This window comes from Octopus sinensis, linkage group LG10 (assembly GCF_006345805.1).
Source record: "Octopus sinensis linkage group LG10, ASM634580v1, whole genome shotgun sequence".
In the NCBI taxonomy this organism is placed as follows: domain Eukaryota; kingdom Metazoa; phylum Mollusca; class Cephalopoda; order Octopoda; family Octopodidae; genus Octopus; species Octopus sinensis.
In genome coordinates, this window is record NC_043006.1 from 37,242,692 (window position 1) to 37,265,538 (window position 22,847).

General features: G+C 38.5%; 1 protein-coding gene across 2 annotated transcripts; it reads right to left on the reverse strand.

Annotated features, from left to right (window-relative positions):
* Positions 1-1,974: 1,974 nt before the first annotated feature.
* On the reverse strand, positions 1,975-22,541 carry LOC115216417 (tRNA N(3)-methylcytidine methyltransferase METTL2). 2 transcript variants are annotated; one of them, XM_029785739.2, is made up of 10 exons: positions 22,381-22,530; positions 17,838-18,033; positions 14,381-14,472; positions 12,831-13,246; positions 12,006-12,055; positions 10,348-10,408; positions 8,574-8,713; positions 7,037-7,143; positions 4,945-5,010; positions 1,975-2,208 (listed from the first exon to the last, which is right to left on the reverse strand). In XM_029785739.2, exons 2-10 carry the CDS (start codon positions 18,026-18,028, stop codon positions 2,060-2,062), a joined length of 1,272 nt encoding a protein of 423 aa, XP_029641599.1. In that variant the 5' UTR covers positions 18,029-18,033; positions 22,381-22,530; the 3' UTR covers positions 1,975-2,059. The 2 variants fall into 2 exon arrangements, with proteins under 2 accessions (XP_029641599.1, XP_029641600.1); XM_029785740.2 differs by lacking the exon at positions 17,838-18,033 and having other exon boundaries at positions 22,381-22,541.
* Between the last annotated feature and the right edge of the window lie 306 nt (positions 22,542-22,847).

Below are 22,847 nucleotides of genomic sequence, written 5' to 3' on the forward strand. Positions count from 1 at the left end.
GATAAAACGAGGGACAACTGATGAAGGGAATGTTCTTTATGTTGCCTGTCTCGTTTCTCTATTTGTTTCTTCTGTTCGAAAAAAAATTTGTTTTCTGTGTTTTTTTATGTTCTTGTGTCTCTTTTTGTTCATTTTTTTGATGTCCTGTACCCATATATGCATATATATATAGGTATGTACATATATATGCATATATTTATATATACATTTCATCCTCCTCCTCATCATCAACATCCATTTTCCATGTTGGCATGGGTTGGATGGTTTGGCAGGAGATGGCATCAGCTTCCATTATCTGTTTCGACATGGTTTCTATAGCTGGATGCCAAGTTCCTTACTCAGCTTGTGGCTCACTCTCACCCTGATGACAGTATCATGATACAATATTTGCTTGGCTTTCACAAACATTCATCTGCAGTATTTTCTTAGCCATCACACGACTTACTTAGTGGGAAACTCCGTCAGACTTTTTCCCAGGTCAGTGAATACTAAGTATAGTGGACTGATTTTTGCTAATAACATCTCTTGTAGTTGTCTCACCAGGAATAAGGTAATGGAATACCTTGGCCAATATTTTACTTAAGCTCTCTCTCCCTCTTCCTAATTAGTGAAAACTTCTGTTTGTTGCTTTCCATATTGGTCTATCAGTCTGATGTCTCTGCAGTTGCTTTTACCAAAGCATCACTTTTGTTTTTGTATCAATTGATGATGCGAAAGTCAATGGAGACAACACACTCCTCTACTACCTTTATTGACTAATATGTTTTACTTTGCCATGTATTTATAGTATTTCAGTGATCATCTCTTGAGGGTCCAGCAGCCTTTCTTGCCTTCTTATCACTAACCACCTTTTTTGACAAGCTTGTTAACTGGTGAGGTGTCCATTTGGCAGACACTTTCGTCTTTCACCATCTTCTGTAATGCATTGCGATCACAAATCCAGTTGTACAGCAGGTTCACCAATTATGATTTGTCTGTCCGTAGAAATCAATTTCTCTCAGTGGTCTTAGCTGATGATCTCCCACTGCGTGATTTGTTTTCTATTGTAAGTCATAAATCTCCATCTTCTCAATGTCATCTAATATTTCTTTCAATTAACATGTGGCTATCAGCTTCCATATTTTCTCTCCTCAGGCTATTTTGTCTCTGACGGTCTGTCTGCACTTACTTTGATATAATTAATGACTAGTCAATCTTAAATGGTACATTTCACTTGGGAAAGACTTAGTATTCACAAGTAGACATTATTTCCATTTTCTGGAGAATGTGAAGGCTATCTGACTAGGGTGTTCATCCGAGTGGTAGAGGTTTAGATGGTTGACCGGTTTCGTGAATTAGGTTATTGGAATCATAGAACTCCAAGGACCTGGATCCTTCTTTGTTCCTTGCAACATATCTGTAACTGCCTTGTATATACCAGGGTAGCCATCAATTCACATGGACCATGAAGACCCAACAAAACCATGCCCACATGGAAAGTGGATGAAGGTTACATATATATTTATCTTTTTATTTGTTTTAGTCATTTGACTGTGAACATGCTGGGGCACCAGCTTCAAGGGTTTAGTCAAACAATTTGAATCTTGGATATAGCTTTTTAAAGCCTGATACTTATTTTATCAGTTTCTTTTGCCAAACAACTAAACTACAAGGACATACACACATATGACAGGGTTCCATACCGTTACCGTTTACCAAATCCACTCACAAGGCATTGGTTGACCCATGCAGTAGGAATGAACCTGAAACAACATGATTCCAAAGATTCTTAACCACACAGCCAAGCACATGCCTACAGACATACTTGCATACACACAAAGTTTTATACATATATATATAGATAGATAGATAGATACATATATATATACACACACATACTCATACATACAAGATAATTTTATATGTGTATATATGTATATACACATAGGATATATATATATATACATCTTTGTTTGAAATCAGCAAAACTGTTTGTATTAAGTTACTTTTTTTTCACTGTTTTAAATTAATAAATTTATTTTTATTTGCTAAATTTCAATGTTGACTAAGAAAATAACAATTAACTCGTTGACAACGGCTTGCGATATTTACACTGGATCCACACACGGTACATCTTCAATTGTCGACTTCTGTTTACTTGGAGGCGCCGGTCAATGATGTTCTGCTCTTCCTCCAGGCCAGCCTGGGTGAACATCTGTCTTAGCTCATCTGGAAAAGAGAGGGTGAAAAAAAAAATTATATATTTGAGTGTTTAATTGAGAAGGGTTTAAATTTCGATTTTGGTTGTTCAGTCACAAGTCAATATTAATCAAGCAGGCAAAAACAGGATGGTAAGGTGAAATCGGGAAGATTTAGTCACTATTTCTAGTAGCCGAGTGACTGTGGTTAACCTCTTTTCTCATTCTCATGTTTTACACAGTCTGTGGTTAGCCTCTTTTTTCATGGTGTGTGTACGTGTGATTGAGTGAGTGTCCTTAGGTGTGTATATGTGTGAGTGTTTGTATGAGTGTGTGTGTATATGCAGGGCTGGATTCAGGTCAACTTCAGCCCTTATCACATCCTAATAACGGTTCACCTCTTCACCCTTCCATTGTCTAACCAACAATGTCTGTGTAAAACAGACAAAAGCAACCTCTTTTTGAGAAGCAGGCAACATAAGACATGGCTCATTGTCAGAAAGGATGCATTGCTAAAACAATTGTTGGTAATTCTTTGTTAGATATACCATTCAGAAAATCCCATGGGCTGCAGTTGTGAGATTTTGACTTTCAGTTGTTTGAGACTATGGAATCAGTTAAATAAATACCAGTTATATAATCGTAATAATGTTGGCACATTTCAATCAACCATTTTCCCTACTGAAAGGAAAACTGAAAAAAATCAACCAACATTTAAATATATCATTTTATTTTTTTCTGTCTTATGGTGCTAAGGGAAATAATTGCGTGGCGACGAGAGCGCCTGTACCTGACAGTTTCACTTGCTCGAAACAGCATACTTTACTATGTTCTTCTTAAAAAGGATACATATAATTTGATAAGGCAGCCCTTATTATGTATGAAAGTAAGATGAGATGGTAATAGCTGTGTTACTTTGATCAGAGGTCTATTCATTAGAAACATCAGGGACTGACCTGGTCTATACAACTGGCCCCTTCCTGCTATCCTATTGTGACTTGGTAACTCAGCCTATTATTGAATTGCCCCTATATCTCCCTTAATAAGTTCCCATACACCTTTAAAATGAGGATGACATGTTTTGGTAATCATCATTATCATCATCATCATTTAACATCCATTTTCCATCTGATAGAGAATGGATGGTTAGACAAGAGCTGGCAAGCCAAAGAACAGAACCAAGGAGACATTTATACTAAAACGGTGACAATGTGAAGCACATGGAAACAAGCAGCCAGTTCCCTTCCTGGAATTAACCGATTCTCAAGCTAAAGGATATCTTATTCTATTCATCTTCAAAGGCACAGAACTAGCAGATATTTGTCAATGGTTCACAATCTTTTTAATATCTGAGCCAAATTCAAAACCTGGAGTTTGGGGGTGGGGTGTGCACAAAAAAAAATGAATAAATAAAACGCAAGTCAAGTAAAGTAAAATTTATCGTATTTATTATGAGAAGACCATCGAGAGCCTGCTGGAAGGATGCTTGAGGCCCACATGTGGCCCTGGAAGCTGCAGCTGAGAACCACTGATCTAAACATTCACACACATGTGCACACACATGTACACACTGTCCAAGGTGCCATGCAATAGGACTGAACCCAAAGTCACATGGTAGCGAAACAAGCTTCTTAACCACAAACCCAAAATATCCTACTCTTTTTTTGTTAATAGTCAGGAAGGGCATTCAGTCATAGAAACCATGCTAAAACATGCAGTGGTGGTGGTGATGGGGAGGGCGTCTTCTGACTGGTTGGACCCTGTCAAATTGTCCAACGCATGCCAGCCCAGAATACAGCTGATGATGACGGAATGATGTGACTGAACCCTTACTCTGGCCAATGTAATGATTATTTATTCACATTGTTTTCTAATTAATCATGCAGTTATCTTGTAGCTATGAAGTTTCAATGATATTCTTTCATTCTTTTACTTGTTTCAGTCATTTGGCTATGGCCATGCTGGAGCACCGCCTTAAAGGATTTTAGTCAATGAAATCGACCCCAGGACTTGTTCTTTGTAAGCTTAGTATTTTATTCTATCGGTATAAACAGACACAAACACATAAATGTATATATATATAAAGACTCCGCCGGTTACGACGACGAGGGTCCCAGCTGATACGATCAACGGAACAGCTTGCTCGTGAAATTAACGTGCAAATGGCTGAGCATTCCACAGACACGTGTACCCTTAACGTAGTTCTCGGGGATAATCAGCGTGACACAGAGAGTGACAAGGCTGACCCTTTGAAATACAAGTACAACTCATTTTTGCCAGCTGAGTGGACTGGAGCAACGTGAAATAAAGTGTCTTGCTCAAGGACACAACGCGTCGCCGGGAATCGAACTCACAACCTTACGATCATGAGTCGAATGCCCTAACCACTAAGCCATATATATGATGATGATGATGATGTAGACACACACACACACATATATATATATACATATATATATACATATATATGATGGGCTTCTTTCTGTTTCTGTTTACCAAATCCACTCACAAAGCTTTGGTCGGACCAAGGCTATAGTAGAAGACACTTGCCCAAAGTATAATTGTTTATTTCTAGAATAGAATTGTAGGGTAGGGTGAAAGGCTGAATTTGGGTGGTTTGAACACCAAAGGAGGTAGAGTATTCGGGCCGGATAAGACCAGTTTAAATGCTAAAGGGTTAAAAGAGATTTACCTGCTGTTTCAATGAGAGGCTGGTAATACATGTCTATGCATGTGTGTGTGTTCATGTTACTGAAAGTGAACTTACCTTGGGTAAAGAAGTATACTCGAGTACCATCTTGGCGGACATAGAAGTTTTCTGACAAGCATCTACCTGTGTGTGGTAATGGCAAAAGGTGAGAAGAATGACAAGGCGTTTCATACACTGGGGACACAAGTAGACACATTTTTACGGGAAGATTAAGAGGAACATTAAATGTAAAGTGAAATGCAAAGGAGTTTCAACTTAGAACGTAACTGATAATCATAAGAAATTTAAGGTTTTGGTTATGTGGAGGCACAGGGTTGGTTGTGGTTAAGAAGCTCATTTTACATCCCTGTGGTTTCAGGTTCAGCCCCCTGCACCTTGGGCAGCTGTCTTTTACTATAGCCCTGGGCCAACCAATGGTCTACGAGTGAATTTGATAGATGGAAACTGGGTGGAAAACTGTTGCCATCATTATCATCGTTTAACATCCGCTTTCCATGCTGGCATGGATTGGACAGTTTGACTAAGGACTGGCAAGCCAGGAGGCTGCACCAGGTTCCAATCTGATTTGGCAAGGTTTCTACAGTTAGTTGCCCTTCCTAACACCAACCACTCTGAGAGTGTGGTGGGTGCTTTTTTTGTACCACAGGCACGGGAGTCAGTCAGGTGGTATTGGCATTGGCCACACTCGAATGGTGCTTTTTATGTGCCAGTCAGGTGGCACTGGCATTGGTCATGCTTGAATGGTGCTTTTTATGTGCCACTAGCACAGGTGGCAGTCAAGTAGCACTGGCATTGGCCATGACTACGATTTCACTCAGTTCAACAAGTCTTCACTAGCAAAGCATATTGCCCGATGATTGGAGGGTGCTCTTAAATGGGCGATCTCACTTGGTTTGCCGAGTCTTCTCAAGTACAGCATATCTCTAAAGGTCCCAGTTGCTTGTCATTGCCTTTATAAGGCTCAACATTTGAAGGATGTGCTTCACCACCTCATCCCATATCTTCCTGGGTCTTCCTCTTCCACTGGTTCCCTCCACTGTATATATACTGTTATACACTGTATATACACACTGCTGTGTGTGTGGGTGTGTCTCTTTGTGCCTTTGTTTGTTCTCCTCACTGCTTGAAAACCAGTGTTGGTTTGTTTACAATCTTTTACTTAGTGGTTCAGCAAAATTGTCCAATAGAATAAGTACCAGACTTATAAAGAGAAAATAGTAGTGGGGTTTTGTTCCAGAGAACTCTTTGAGGCAGTGCTCCAGCATGGGCACAATTCAATGGCTGAAACAAGTAAAAGACAAAAGACACACATTATATATATATCTATATAACTATATACGTATTTCAAAATAGAAAATTACCCTTTAACAGGTAATTTTTACATGCTAGAAATAGCAGCCTACCTGTTAAAGGGTAATTTTCTATTTTGAAATACGAATATGTTGTCTATTGACTTTTTATACATGCTAGGCCACTGGTGGTGATATTTATAATGAGTATTCGCCACTCTATATATATATGTGAAGGCGCATGGCTCAGTGGTTAAAGTGTCAAGCTTACGATTATATGAGGTCGTGAGTTCAATTCCTGAACTGGGCTGTGTGTTGTGTTCCTGAGCAAGACATTTTATTTCTAGATCTCTCATCTGTAGAAATGAGTTGCAACATTACTGGTGTGAAGTTGTATTGGCCTTTGACTTTCCCTTGGATAATATCAGTGGCGTGGAGGCAGAAGCTGGTATGCACGGCCTTCCATAACCAACTTTGCCCTGACTTGTGCCTCAGAAAGGAACTTTCTGGGTGCAATCCCATGGTCATTCATGACCAAAGGCGGTTACCCTATACACACACACACACACACACATAGATACATGAGGGTTTCTGCATAATTCCTGTTGACCAAATTTCCTCCACCAAAAGCTATGTTTGAAGACACATTATGCCCAAGGTGCCATGCAGAGAGTTTGAACACGGAACCATATGGTTTGGAAGTAAACTTCTTAACAACATAGCCACAAGATACCTGACAGCAAACACAATGGATGTAGAAATAGGCTGAAATTATGACCTTGTGGTTCAGAAATCAATCACTTTCAATCCCAGATCAACAAACTGCATTGTCAGGACTCCCTGAAGCAAATCCTGCTTACCTTTCTTGAATCGTAGCTGGGCCATGTCATAGCGACCGTAATCTCTGAACAGTAAAAGACCTCCTGGTTTCAAGTAACTACTTAATCTGTTCACAGTTTGTTGCATCCTGTCGGGAGAAAGAGAGAGAGAGAAGTAGAGTAAATGTAAAGACAGCATTGAGGTAAAAGAGAGGAGATGGAATATTCAATATACCATGGCATTCATCATCATCATTTAACATCTGTTTTCCATGTTGGCATGGGTTAGATGGTTCGACTGGAACTGGTAAGCTGGGGAGCAGCACCAGGTTCAGTCTAATTTGGCTTGGTTTCTACAGCTGGATGCCCTTCCTAATGCCAACCACTCCTTGCTTTAACTCTTTTTGCACCAACATTTACCTGAGATCACTCCTGTTTCTATGATGTTAATTAGTTTAAAGTGGTTGAAATCAAAGTTGTTCACCAATATTTCATGATAATTTATGTACCAAGCACCAGCTTAAAAAGTTATTTTACTAAATGCTCCATTATTTTCAAATTAGCTAAAAGAAGAAGTAGTGTATTTTAACATAAATATGATAATGAAATGGTTAACCTCTCATCTCCTAGCATAAAACTGACCCCATTCCCCCCTTGGAGTTAGTAGTCCTGCAAGTTGCATGGTGGCACGAAAAAAGCACCCAGCATGTGCTGTAAAGTGATAGGCGTTAGGAAGGGTAACCAACTGTTGAAACCATACCAAAGCAGACACTGGAGCATGATGCAGTCCTTGGGCCCATAGGATCCAGTCAAACAGTCCATCTTCTGCTGGCATGGAACATGGGACATTAAATGATGACGATGATGATGATGATGATATATAATATACTTCAATGAGGAGAACCTCTGTCACACGAAATAGCAGAGGAATTTCAAATTACATTTTCATGTCATAAAGAAGAGGAAAAGACACATTAGTTGATGTAGTGCTAAAAGCACTCTGTGTGAATAAAAGACAAGGTGGTCATGGCAGGAATATCTCTGTTGCATCAGAGCTGGAGGAGTAGGAGGAGGAGGAAGAAGAAGCCATCGTTGTCGTTGTCATCATCATCATCATCATTGTTTAACATCCCCTTTCCATGTTGTCATAGGTTGGATGGTTTGACATGGAACTGGCTAGCAGGGAGCTCTCCAGAATCCAACTGTCCATTGTGGCATTGTTTCTATGGCTAGATGCTCTTCTTAACACCAACCACATTAACAGAGTGTGCTGGGGGATTTTATCACAAGGGCAAACAGTAACAGAGTAATATCTTTATTGTTCCAACTTTAGTGTAATAATAATAATAATAATAATAATAAAAATCATCATCATCATCATCACCTGTATAGAAAATCAAACACATAAAACGCTTTGGATCCACAGCCTAGGCACAGGCACTGCTGTGTGGAGTTGGTACTTCCTACATACTTTCATGTATGAAAGTAGGTAGGAAGAAATAGAACAACATTTTATGATGAGTGCAAAGTGAAATAGAAGTAAAGACGGTTGTTGAGTGAAGACAAAAGTGATTCTTACTTGTTTGGACTAATAGCATTAAGGACAAATATCATAATAATAATATCGAGGCTGTTTTCTTCAAACGGTACTGGAGAATACTCATTGGTGATGTCACATACAAATGGGTAGCAGCGTGAAGGTTCAAATTCTGGATGTTCCTGTTGAAGTAGGAAGTGATGGAAATTATTTTATTGATGGTTCAATCATTTAAGAGCATGTGTATATATGCTATCTATCTATCTGTTTATCTAGTCTTTTATACTTTTACTTGTTTCAGTCATTTAACTGCAGTCATGCTGGAGCACTGCCTTTAGTCAAAGAAATCAACCCCAGGACTTATTCTTTGTAAATCTAGTACTTATTCTATTGGTCTCTCTTGTCAAACCGCTAAGTTATGGGGACGTAAACACACCAACATCAGTTGTCAGGTGATGGTGGGGGGACAAATACAGACACACAAATACATACATATATATATATATATATATATATATATATATATATATATATATATATACAAAAGGCTTCTTTCAGTTTCCATCAACCAAATCCACTCACAGGCTTTGGTTGGTCTGAGGCTATAGTAGAAGATACTTGCCCAGGGTGCAAGACAGTGGGACTGAACCCAGAACTATGTGATTGGGAAGCAAGCTTCTTATCACACAGCCACTCCTGCACCTGTATACACACACACACACACACATATATATGTGTATATATATATATATATATATATATATATATATATATGCTGTCTATCATCTATCTATCTGCCACAGCTGGATTGTTCTCTTAAAGTGGGATGGATATGGCTCTTCATACCTACATCGTTTTGCACAAATGTGGCAACAGTGCTTGTTTCTTGCAGCTGGTGTTCAGAGAGCTTACCACCCACACTGACACATGCCTTGCTTTCATAATAGAATTTTTGTGTGTCTATGTGGAGGTGCATGGCTTAGTGGTTAGGGTGCTGGACTCCTGATTGTAAGATTGTGGTTTCAATTCCTTAACTAAGCAATGCATTGTGTTCTTGAACAAAACACTTCCCTTCACAAAAATGAGCAATCCTGCGATGGACTGGTGTCCCTTCCAGGTGGAGAATGTATATGTCAGAAACTGGGAACTGAGTCTATATGACTAGAGAAGGATCTTTATCCTTATATCATCACTGTCACCATTTATCATCCACTTTTTTAAGCTTGCATAGGTCAGATAGAATTAGTGGAGGCAGCTTTTCTAGATACCCTTCCTGCAGTAAACAAATTCCATCTAACCCTTACAAACATAGAAAAGTGGATTAAAAGTGGATCAACATGATGATATATATATTCTAGGATCTAACAATCCTCATATGTAATTTTTGTCAAATATTTCCCTACTGAGATTCTTAGCCATAAACACGAAATTTTTATTAATTCATTATTTGGTCTGAATTGAAACAATTTGTAGGATTATATTTGTAGCTATATAATATAATAATAATATGTTATGTTAATTGTAAATCTATATTTTCTTTCCATTAGCCATAAACACTATATATAGTTAGTTAGTTATGATGGCAAAAATAAATGTCTAAAGTTAGCAATCATATGATAGGCAGGGATAAATAGGAAGGCATTACAAAGGGAGAAAATTTACAAATGTTACATGGGAGATAATTCCTAAATAAATTATTGCTGTGTAAATAAATTTATTGTGTACTGAGTTGTAGCATAAATCAAGTATTGAATTGTGGTGTGACACAGTATTGTGTAGCACAGTATATAGGAATATTCGAATGGTATAGTCTTACCTTGACAAGATCAATAGCTTTGGAAGAAAAGTCACAGCAGTATATCACAAGGTTAGGGTTACTGAAATTAACAGAAATTAATAAAATTAGCTTTAACCCTTTCGTTACCGTATTTATTTTGAGATGCTCTGTGTTTCTTTCAATTAATTTAAAATATAACAAAGAATTTAGTAAAATAACTTAGTTATCATTAAGCTAGTGTTAGGAACATAAATTGTGACTAAGATTTGGTGGAAGATTTTAATTCAAAACTTATGGGAACAAGATGTTTGTACTACAGAGCCAGAAGTGGTTTCAGCTGGGTTGGTATGAAGAGGGTTAAATAATAGAGGTAACGTGTGTATGCATACACACACACACAAACTTAGACGATCAGACAGAGGCGAATCTTTTATGTCCCAAGATATTCAATGGAACCTTGGTTTACGAATGCCTCTCACCATGAAGAAATTGGTTTAGAGACAATGTTTCAAACATAAAAATGTCTTGTGTGACAAATGATGTCTTGAATAAAGAACACACAGGGTAGCGACGAGCTGGGATTATCAACAAGAGGGTGTCAGTTTCTGTTGAGTTTCCATTCAGTGCACATCCCTGCTTCAATTCAATGTAGCTTCTCTTGAATTTCCTGTTGGAAAAATAGTTTTGGGAGACAAATGGTCTTCAGGAATGAATTAAGGTGGTAAATCGAGGTGTGTCATAGATTTAGCTTCTGTGAGATATCCCGTGATCAGGGCTTAAAGATTGTGTTGTTTAACCACAGGTCGTCTTTGACTGAGTTAACCTACAATGATCAAAATGTTCTATTATTATATATAATGTCATTTCAATTTTGAACTTATACTTTTCCATGCTTGCATGTGTTGGATGGAATTTATTTGAGACAGATTTTCTCCAGATGGATGCTCTTTCTGTCACCAACCCTTACCTGTTTTCAAGCACTGACAGATGTGTTTTTACAGAATAATATCAGAAATGAATGATATTGCTTGTATAACAATAACTATCACGTGATGTCAAAAAAGGGAGACACAACCCCCCACCACATATGTGTGTGTGTATGCTTATCCGTATCACTATTTAATGTCCCCTTTTCCATGCTGGCATTGGTTGGATGGTTGAACAGGAGCTGATGAGCCAGAGGACTGTGTGAAGGGCATATGTCTGTTTTAGCAGGGTTTCTACAGATTAATACCCTTCCTAACACCAACCAACTAACCAACCAACCAATGAAAATAAAAGTTAATTATTTTACCAATGCCTTTTAAATTCTCCGCTGCCACTTAAAATTCATTTTCCATACTGACATAGATTGGGGAATTTGGCAGGGGCTGGCAAATAGGAGAGCTGCACCCAGCTTCAATTTCCTGTTTTGGCATGGTTTCTACAGCTTGATGCCCTTCCTAATACTAACCACTTTACAGAGTGTACTGGATGCTTTTTTTTTGTTGTGTTATCAGTACAAATGGCATCACCAAGTAACTCATGAAACCACTTTGCAGTGTTGAGGTGCAATATTAAGGGGCATGGCTATGTGCTACATGTAGAGAGGCTAAAATAGGAAAAGGGGACAGAAACAGGTGTCCTGCTGTAGAGAGGTGATACATGGATAGGAAAATAAAACAAATAAAACTTGAAGGATCAATTATGAAACTTACTTGTTGGTTTTTAAGACTGGAAAAACTGTGTTGCCTGCACCACAGCCAACCTGACACAAAAAGGGAAAGAAACAGGGATCATTTGATAGCAGAGTAAGGAGAGAAGCTACTAAAAAACACACTAAGAAAATATAAAATAATCTACTATAATAATGCTCTTGTGTTTTTCTCTGTCACAACATATGAATGAGAAAGGAAGGGGTGATGGCAAACTGGTAGTGGGATGATGGAAATTTTCACCATAGAATTTCCATTTAGTCGAAGGCCAGCAATTTTGAAGGGAAGTGTGTTAATTGTCACCATCAGCCCCAGTACTTCGTTGGTACTTTCTTTTATTGAACCCAGATGGATGGAAGGCAACATTGAATCTAGTGAGAATTGAACTTGGAATGAAAAGATTCACAACTAAACATCGCCTCTACCAATTCTTCCAATTATAACAATAAAACACTTTTTGCAGTCTAGTGAGGTAGCCTTCATATTGGTCTTTCAAACTGGTAGAAGGAGCAGCCAAATTCTTCTCAAACTACATCTTGCTGTCTTAGAAAAAGAGGAAAGACACACTGAATAATGTAAATCTAGATACATTGACTTAAATTATGACAGGATAGTCATGGAGAGAAGGCTTCGATTAGAGCTGACTTTAAACCCTTTTTTCTTATCTCAATTGAGAAAGAGAGAAAGAAATGTACAGTGATAGAGATAAAGGTTAGAGGTATGTAGGGATGGATACAGTGAGTGGCAAAGATGGCAGATATGAGAAACACACACAAAAAAAAAAAGGAAAAGGAGAAAGGATGAAGAAAGACAGTAAAACTCCATTACTTCGAAGAATCTGTAGATTTTGTCAGGGTCGTCATTCACCTCTTCTTCACTCACAGTCACTTGAGGTATGATGGAAGTAGTGGTATTAGTGGAAGCTTGTGATGTTTCATGTTCATTCTCAACTTGTTCCTGCTCGCTGGGGCCTTCACATTGTTGTTGCTCTGGCTGTTGCTGCTCTTCTGGCACCAGATCACACTGCTCAGAACCGGAACAGGACTTGGATTCTGGTTCTGGTTCTGGTTCAGATTCTGATTCTGATTGACTGTTTGAAGGATGGGAATTTGGTGGTTCGAGTTTCGCTTCTGGAGCTAACTCTGGAAACTCTGTGAAGAGCCAGTGCCGATCTTTGAAGAATTTATCCAGGTGTAACTGGTAAAAATGGTCCCAGAACTCATAGGCCTTGTCTTCATATTCAACTGATTAAAAAAACAGAAAAGAAAATTTTAAAACATGAAAACATTCTTTTTATTCTTTTGTTTGTTTCAGTCATTTGACAGCAGCCATGCTGGAGCACTGCCTTTGGTCGAACAAATCGACCCTAGGACTTATTCTTTGTAAGCCTAGTACTTAATCTATTGGTCTCTTTGGCCGAACTGCTAAGTTACGGGGCATGTAAACACACCAACATCGGTTGTCAAGTGATTGTGGGGGACAAACACAGACACACATACATATATATATACAATGGGTTACTTTCAGTTTCCGTCTACCAAACCCACTCATAAGGCTTTGGTCGGCCTGAGGCTATAGAAGAAGACACTTGCCCAAGGTGCTAGGCAGTGAGACTGAATATGAAACCAAATGGTGAGAGAGAAGTAAAACAGTGCCAACCAAAAACCAAAACTTGGTTGCTATTTCAGACCACGACACGCAGAGTCAATCAAAAGCACCCCTTATGATATGAAGGGCTTTTGAGGTGTTAGGGGTTGAAAGAGATGAGATCTAAACCATAAATCTGTAAAGTATAGATACAACCCTATCATAAGTAACTTTCCCAGATGATTAGGGTAGAAATAAGGGTGCTCCTTAAAAAAAAAATTTTAAATGGAATTGTATTCTACTATAACTTCACACAGAACAAAGTTCTGTGAATGGATTTGGTAGATGGAAACTGAAAGAAGCCCATTGTGTATATATATATATATGTTTGTGTGTGCATGTGGAGGTGTGTTTGTCTCCCAACATAATTTGACATCAGTGTTAGTGTGTTTATGTCCCTGTAACTTAGTGGTTTGGCAAAAAGAGACTGATAGCATAAGTACCAGGTTTAAATTAAAAAAAAAAAAAGTACTTCAAGGGTGTGCTCCAGTATGGCCACAGTCAAATGACTGAAACAAGTAAAGGATAGAAGATGAAAGGATAGAGATGAATGGTGACAAGGATCATCAAATGACCAACAAAGGTAGTAGTAGTAATGGTGGTGGTGGTGATAGTGACGGTAGTGGTAGTAGTAGAGAGGGTTTTGAAAGTGCTAGAAGAGGTAGTAGTGGTAAAGGTAGTGGTGGTAAAGAGGGTGAGCAGTTTAATTTGAATGGATATTCTTCTCTAACCTTGTTTCTCAAACGACACAAGGTCAGCAGCCTGTTCTTCGGTAATACGTCGAGCTTCAGATTCTTGTGATGCATCCCAGACTACATTGTCCCTGGATAGAAGAGTGAAAAGAAAAAAATATATATATATAATAAATTCTCTTTTATACAAGCCATAACCCAAAAAAAAAAAAAAAAAGACACCGGTCTTCACCCATGACATACAAAATTTCAGAATCAACTAATAATATTTTTGAACAACAATTAGGTGAGATTTTATTTATATATTTTATAAATTATTCAAAGGGGAAGGCCATTAGGCTTTCACTTGCAACCCTCCACCTTTGTAAGTGAGAATGAAGCAACCAATATCCATTCTGGACATCTGCAAGGCAATCATTGTCATCACCATCATCTTAATGTCCACTTTCCCATGCTTGCATGAATCAGACAGAATTTGTTGAGGTAGATTTTCTATGGCTGGATATCTTTCTTGTCAGCAACCCTCACCTGTTTCCAAATAAGGTAACATTCCGGAGGCCAGACATATTTCTTTTTACGGAAACTGGAAGCAAACAGCATCACCTGTACAACTGTGATGCTTGTTTATAACTAACATGGAATGTCAGGAGAAAGATATGCACACACCAGGCTTCTTTCTGTTTCTGGTTAAAATCCACTTACAAGGCTTGGGCTGTAGTAGAAAACACTTGCTCAAGATGCTGTGCAGTGGAACTGAATCCAAGACCATATAGCTGGGAAGTAAGTTTCTTAACCACACAGCCATGCCTTCACCTTAGCTCTAAATATCATGGCTATGCTCCATATCATTCCATAAACTGTTGCTTAGATTCAGCTATTTGTTTAGCTGCATGTGCTGTGACTTAGCATCATGTATTGAAGTTTAAGCTTCATAAAATTGTAGTTTAAGCACCTTAAAACTATAGTTCTACTCCATGTTCTATGGTTTAGTACCATTCATTATAGCTTAACTCCACATGCTGTGGTTTAGTCTCATGCATCATGGTTTTGTTCCTGAGCTGCTCTATATCAACTAGAGTCTGTGGAATCAAACACAACATGTGATACCAAAAAGTAAGTAAGTCCCCTGCACATCACTCTCTCAAGTCCTAGGATTTATAAGGCTGGTTACCCTGTTTCTATGGTATGTAAGTTATTGAAATCACAACTCCCCTCACCTGAATGGAACGTTATCCCATCACAGGGTTCCTCATTTACAGCTGAGTGGACTGGACCAATGTAAGATGTAAGTGTTTTACTCAAGAACACAACACATTGCCTGGTCTGGGAATTGAAACCATGATCTTGCGATCATAACTAATCACTAGGCTAAACATCATCGCATGATACCAAAAATAGTTCCTGAAATTAAATGGTTTATATGAGTATAAATGTGAAGGTGTGTGGCTCAGGGGTTAGAGCACTGGGCTTACAATCATGAAGTAGTGAGTTCGATTCCTTGACCAGGCTGTGTGTTGTATTCTTGAGCAAGACACTTTATTTCATATTGCTCCAGTTCACTCAGCTGTAGAGATGAGATATGATGTCACTGGTGCCAAGCTGTATCGGCCCCTTTGCCTTTCCCTTGAATAACATTGGTGGGGTAGAGAGGGGAGACTGGTGGTCTTCCATGAACAACCTTGTCTAGACTTGTGCCTCAGAGGGGAGCTTTCCAGGAGTAATCCCATGGTCATTCATGACTGAAGACGGGTGGGGGTGGGGTCTTTATATTTATGAGTATAAATCAGAAGAAAGATATGCACTAATAGTCAAAAAGTGAAGGTGCAATGGCCCAGTGGTTAGGGCAGCAGAGTCACAGTCATAAGATCGTGGTTTCGATTACCAGACTGGATGTTGTGAGTGTTTATTGAGCAAAAACACCTAAAGCTCTACAAGGCTCCGGTATGGGGTGGTGGTGAATCCTGCTGTACTCTTTCACCACAGTTTTCTCTTACTCTTTCTTTGTTTCTGTTGTACCTGTATCTCAAAGGGTCAGCCTTGTCACACTCTGTGTCATGCTGAATCTCCCCGAGAACTACGTTAAGGGTACATGTATCTGTGGAGTGCTCAGCCATTTGCACGTTAATTTCACGAGCAGGCTGTTCTATTGATCAGATCAACTGGAACCCTCATCATCGTAACTGACAGAATGCCACAAATAATCAAATTACAGAATCAAGAATTTTTCATACTTTTCGTAGAAAATTATAAAATTGTAGGCTATTGCTTTATTAACACTTTTCATTACAATCTTTAATTTTTGAGAAAAATTTTATGTGGACAATAGAGTTATTGGTTATAGGTTACAAATGGGTTAATCATTGGTTTGATGCATTTACTATGATTGCAAAGGCAACATTGGGACAACTGTGTAACTTAAGCAAAACACACACACACACATATATATATATATAGAGAGAGAGAAACACACACACTATATATATAAAGAAGGGAAAATGATGATGGGATAGTAAAAAGTGGAAGACTAAAGAAGAGAAAGGAGTACCTCATTGCTATCATCATCATCATCATCATCATCACCATCACCATTTAATGTCAGTTTCCCATGCTGGCATGGATTAGATAGTTCAACAGGAGCTGATAAGCAAGCGGACGGTGCCCAGCTCCAGTGTCTGCTTTGGCCTGGTTTCTACAGCTGGATGTCCTTCCTCACGCCAACCATTTTACAGAATGTATTGAGTGCTTTGCATGTAGCACGATTACTAGTGAGGTCACCGTATAACTGACAAAGCAAGATCTCTCAAGGCAGCTGGGTACAGTGTATTGAGGAAATTGGGGCTTTAAGCCTGGTGATAAGAGGTTAAAGTATGACAGAAGGGCAGGAACAGGTGTCTTGTAGAGAAACAACTATTTCTTTTTGTCTTTTTATACTTTGTGTTTGATCCCACTGTTTGACACATTGGCAAGCATCTTCTACCATAGCCTGGAGGTTACCAAAGCCTCGTAAATGGAATTTGGTAAATGAAAATTGTGTGTAAGCCCATCAGATAAACTGTGTTTTATGTATGTTGTTGGATGGTAGATGTAAAATGTCAGTTTAACACCATTGTCTGTCCCTTAGATGATTTTATCAGAGACTAGGCTGTTAGAAGCATTTGAACCTGGTCAGAGGATAACTGTGTGTCTGGACAGGTGCTGCTTCCTTCAGCAGCAATCTATGAACTGGCAGCAGAATTGGAGGCGCTTCAAGGTGTTGTGGGTACTGCTCTCCTTCATCTGATAAGCTATAAATAAAATTAGGGATGGAAAAACAGAGAGAGAGAGAGAGAAAGAAAGGGGAAAAGAGAAAGAGAGTGATGGAGAGAAAATAGAAGAATGTTAGGGAGTAAAGATAGCAACAAAGAGAAGGGAAGAGAGAGAATGGAAAATGCAATGAAAGGGAGTGAGTAAGAAGGATGAAAGGGAGGAAATAAAGAAAGAGTGGAAACACCCTTACCAATTATTGTGGCTAAATACTTTATTAGGGTCAGTGAGAGACCTAGCCCCACCCCTGGGACGTTGCTGAGATGTAGAGCGTGATGAGCAATGCAAAATTTGTGGGATAGAGCGGTATATACAATACTGAAAGGACATCATGTGTCGATTCAGTAGGCTGAGTGTAAATCCAGAGACAGTACGAGATGCCATTTCTTCTGAAATATACAGACAAAAGACTTTTGTTGTTAGAATTAAAATGGAAGTATAGAATGAAGGGATCCTATTGTCAAACAATGCTAATCCTATTTGGGAAGTCTGCTTAAGATAGATGAGGAGGCCCCTGTTTGTGACTGTAGACAGTTTTACCCGACATACAGCTTCCCCAATAGCAACAGTTACAGTGTCAATAGGGAATGGCTGATTTGGTCCATATCATGGGCTGCAGAGAAAATAAATGTTCTGAAACCAATATCAAACAATTATAATAATCTAAAAACTTTGTATCATCATCATCATTTTAATGTCCACTTTTTCATGAGGTGGATTTTCTACAGCTGGACGCTTTTCCTGTTCCCAACTCTCGCCTGTTTCCAAGCAAGATGATATTTCCTCAGCAAATATATTTTTCATGGAAGACTGGAAGCGAACAACATCTCATGTGTGACAGTGATGCTTGTTTATAACGATTATGTAATATCAAGACAAGGGTACACATACACACACAAACACAAACAAAGGACTTCTACACTGTTTCTGTCTATCAAATCCACTCACATGGCTTTGGTCAGCCTGGATCTGTAGTAGAAGACACCTGGCCAAGGTGCTACACAGTGGGACTGAACCAGGAACCATGTGGTTGAGGAGCAAGCAGCTCAACCACACAGCCATGCCTGCACCATAAAGTTATAATATTCTAAAATCAGTATAAAACAGTTTAGAGGCAGTAAGATCAAGATTAAACAGGTAAATTCGAAAACTAAAACTGAAAAGTCATAGTTCCAAAACTAATATTAATCCTTTTCATAGAATATTCCTGTAGAAAAAAAGCACCCACTACACTCTCGAATTGGTTGGTGTTAGGAAGGGCATCTAGCTGTAGAAACATTGCTAGATCAGATTGGAGCCTGGTGCAGATGCTGGCTCTCCAGCCCTCAGTCAAACTGTCCAACCCATGCCAGCATGGAAAGCGGATGTTATACGACAATGATGATGATGATGATGATAAACTGTTTTTGCTTCAATTAATTCTGAAAATGATGAAAAGTGAACTGGCAGAAGTGTTAGCAAGCCAAGTGAAATTCTTGGTTTGTGGCATTTTGTCCATATTTACGTTCTCAGTTCAATTTTGCAGAGGCTGACTTTGTCTTTCGTTCTTTCCAGGCTGATAAAATAAAGTATCAACTGAATATTGGTGCTAACGATATCAACAAGACTTCCCTGCCCCACCACTGCCAAATAAAAAATTAGAAATTCAGGCCTTGTACCCATAGTAAAAAGGATTATTCAGACTGGAACAGAAATTAAGATGAAATTATGATGGAAGGTTAAACCCATAAAGCAATGTTCTGATTTCTTTCTGTTAAATGTAAAGCTTATTTATTCACTCTTTGTTTTGGATTAATCATGCATTATCTCAAAACTTCAAGATTTCAATGCTGAATCTGTTAATTCTTAGAATGACATTGTAGGGTAGGTGTGAGAGGCCAGATTTCGTTGCTCTGAGCATAAAAGAGGTTGAATATTTGGACCACATGTGGCTGGTTTAAATACTAAAAGGTTAAATTTAGGCAACTTTTACAAAGAAATTTTGTAGCACTGAACCAATGATGTGTCCAGAAGGTTGGTATAAAAAGTATTAAATAATTATCATAATATTGAGTAGGGGGTTAGTCCAACAGCACGGCATCTTGGGCAAGTGTCTTTTACTATAGTTCAGGGCAGACCAAAGCCTTGTGAGGGGATTTGGTGGAGGGGAAACTGAAAGAAGCCCATTGTGTGTGTGTGTGTCTATATATATATATATTAGGATCATTTATAGAAATACATAAATTGGGAGGAAAAGCACATTCTAAGATGTAGAGCAGTAAATATAGTGGGGTAGGCTGGTTTATGGGGTTAACCTGGGTTTCTTGCTCACAGGTGGTTTAGCCTTAAGGCATATCTTCAGACCCAAAATACTGCTGGCCTGAGAGCTCTTTAAAATATGGTGGCTTTTCCCATTCCATGAGTAAGAAAACCAGGGTAACCCCATAAACCAGCTTACCCTACTATTAATGATGATGACGATACATAGTCCCTGTGACTTAGCAGTTTGGTAAAAAAAAAAAAAGAATGACAGAATAAATACTGGGGTCAATTCATTCTACTAAAAAATTCTTCAAGGCGTTGCCCCAGCATGGCTGCAGTCTAATGACTGAAATAAGTAAAAAAGATAATATATATATATATATATATATATATATATATATATGAAGTGAGTTTTATAGCTTGTTGAACCATGTCAAATCGTCCAACCCATGTCAGCATGGAAAACAGACATTAAATGATTTACGATTTGCACGTGTACCTCGATGTTTTGCAGTGAATTGGAAAATACTAAGATATTTAGAAAACCCTAGGTTTTCTCTTTTTCCTTCTTGTGTGTGTGTGTGCGTGTGTGTGTGTGTGCGTGCGTGCGCGCGCAACTCATCGGCCTTTGGTCGTAGATATACTGTCTGAAAGAAATAATGGATGTTACAGCAGGACTGACTGTGATTGCAAGTCTACTCGACCAGGGTCGATCTCCCGGGACTAAAAAATCCTGTATTTACAAAAGCGACGTTCAGTTTATTAAGATTCTCATAAGCTTTTTACGATTAAATTTTTCATGTATGTTTATCATTAATATTGATTTTTAACATAGGTGCAAGGTCACAACTATCGGGGATGGTGCAATTGATTATACCAATCCCAGAACTTGACTGGTGCTGAATTTTACTGATCCCAGAAGGATGAAAAGTAAAGTTGATTCCGGCAAGATTTGAACTCAGAACAATAAGATACACAATTAAATAGTGCAAGCGATGTTATCAGTCACTCAATCGATCCTTCCAGTCCAACCGAGCCGTAATATTAAGAATGTATGATGAAATTCTGATTGCAGTCAGATAACTATTTTCGGTAGTTGTCGTTTAATGCATTCAACTCGAACCGAGCCAACGACAAAGCCTTTACATGGTCACTCATCTTGTTAGAGATAGCAGCCAAATCTCCCTCAAATTTTTAGTCTTAGAAAAGGCACGTTGCATAATATGATCCTGGGTTCCCTGTATTCAGGGAAAAGACAAGATGGTTACAGCACAAAAGAAATGCCTTTGATTATACGTCTACCAGACCAGAACTCATCTGCAGTTAAACAAAAAATAGCAACTACCGTATTTTACGGTATAAAAAGACGCACCTGCATATCAGATGCACACCGATCTCAGCAGTGCATATTCAGGACAAAAGTTTTTTGTCCATTAAAGATTATGGGTGAATTTTTGGGACATTATTTGTTTTTTAAAAAAAGTGCGTCCATCAATACAACAGTTACATACAATGTGCCTTTCACGCACGTGTGTTGATCTGAATACTGGGTGACAAATTTCCGCCAACGGAATAAATGTGAATATATTTTTAGAGTTATAAACAATTTCATGAAATAAATAGAATTACTGAAGATTTTTGAGATAACGTAGTTTTATTTTTAGCAAGATCATTTCATCCTAGTTCAGCTCGAATTGATATTATTTATCTATAATCAGAAGTGTTACTGTTATGAACTTGGCTTCTTTAGCTATATACACGATTCTATGCCCAACGTGTTGTTTTTTTTTTGTTTTTTTTTGTAACAGTAGGCTGTGATTAGAAAGAGGTTAGCTGTTATCTTTAGTAGGTAAATGTTCTTTACGTTGAGGTTTCCTGGTTGACGCGTTACCAGATCAATATTGCTGTTCAATCAGCTCAACAGATTTCTAATCGAAGGTATTAAGCCGTGGCAATCCCGTATTTCTTTTTCATTTTTTTCCTAGACGCATTTTCATTTTTTTCCTGTACTTTGGACGGCATTATTCAATGTGTCCTGCAATTTTTAGTGAGGTAGAATTTGTGTGTGTGTGTGTATGTGTGTGTGTGTGAGAGAGAGATTTTGCTATTTTTAGCAGATCGAGTGACTATGTAGGGGCTCCCACGTTGGCTCGTTAGTAAATTAATGCAGCTGACAGTGGCGGTGGTGGTGGTGGTGATGATCTTGTTGAAGCTTTGGTTGTGGGTCGATTATGATAATTGTAGTAATGATAATAACATAAGCACGAAGGCGACTATGTTGATAATAATAGTGATGATGACGTTGACGAGGAGAAGAAAGAGGATATTGGTGCTGATAAATGAGGGTGGGAGGGAAAATACTATTCGTTGTCATTAAAGAGACGAGGAATTCCAAGAGCGAGAGGAATCGAATCGAATCGAAGCTCCATATTGCCTGTCAATGCTTAAACAGAAGACTGTGAACAGAGAAGGAAAGCAACGACATTACTACTCACCAAGCGTTGTGCTGGAACACGTTACTGGAATCTGTTAAATGGCGATTACCGAAAGCAGACCGTTTCTGAGAAGCATCGTTGCTAGAATTGGAACAAGTTCCTTCTGCAACTTCAGACATTTTAAAAATTATCCATTCATTATTGCAGAAGAGGCTGACAAGGGAGATTACTCTATTTTACCATTTTCATGAATAGCCAATGAGGATGTCTCTACATGGTCGATCGAACTGCTAGAAATAGCGGCAAATCTCACACAAAAATGCACCCACGGTCTTCAAAACGGAAGTGAATATTGGATTACGTACTTGTAGATATGCTATAACTAAAAATACATGTTGAGATGGTCACTGTTGGAATATATTTGGTTATAAATCTGCTCAGTCAGAGTTTACCTGAGGTTAAACAGAGACGTTTTTTTTTTTTATTAATTTAGTAATGAATACAAAACAATGGAACCTTTACGTAGT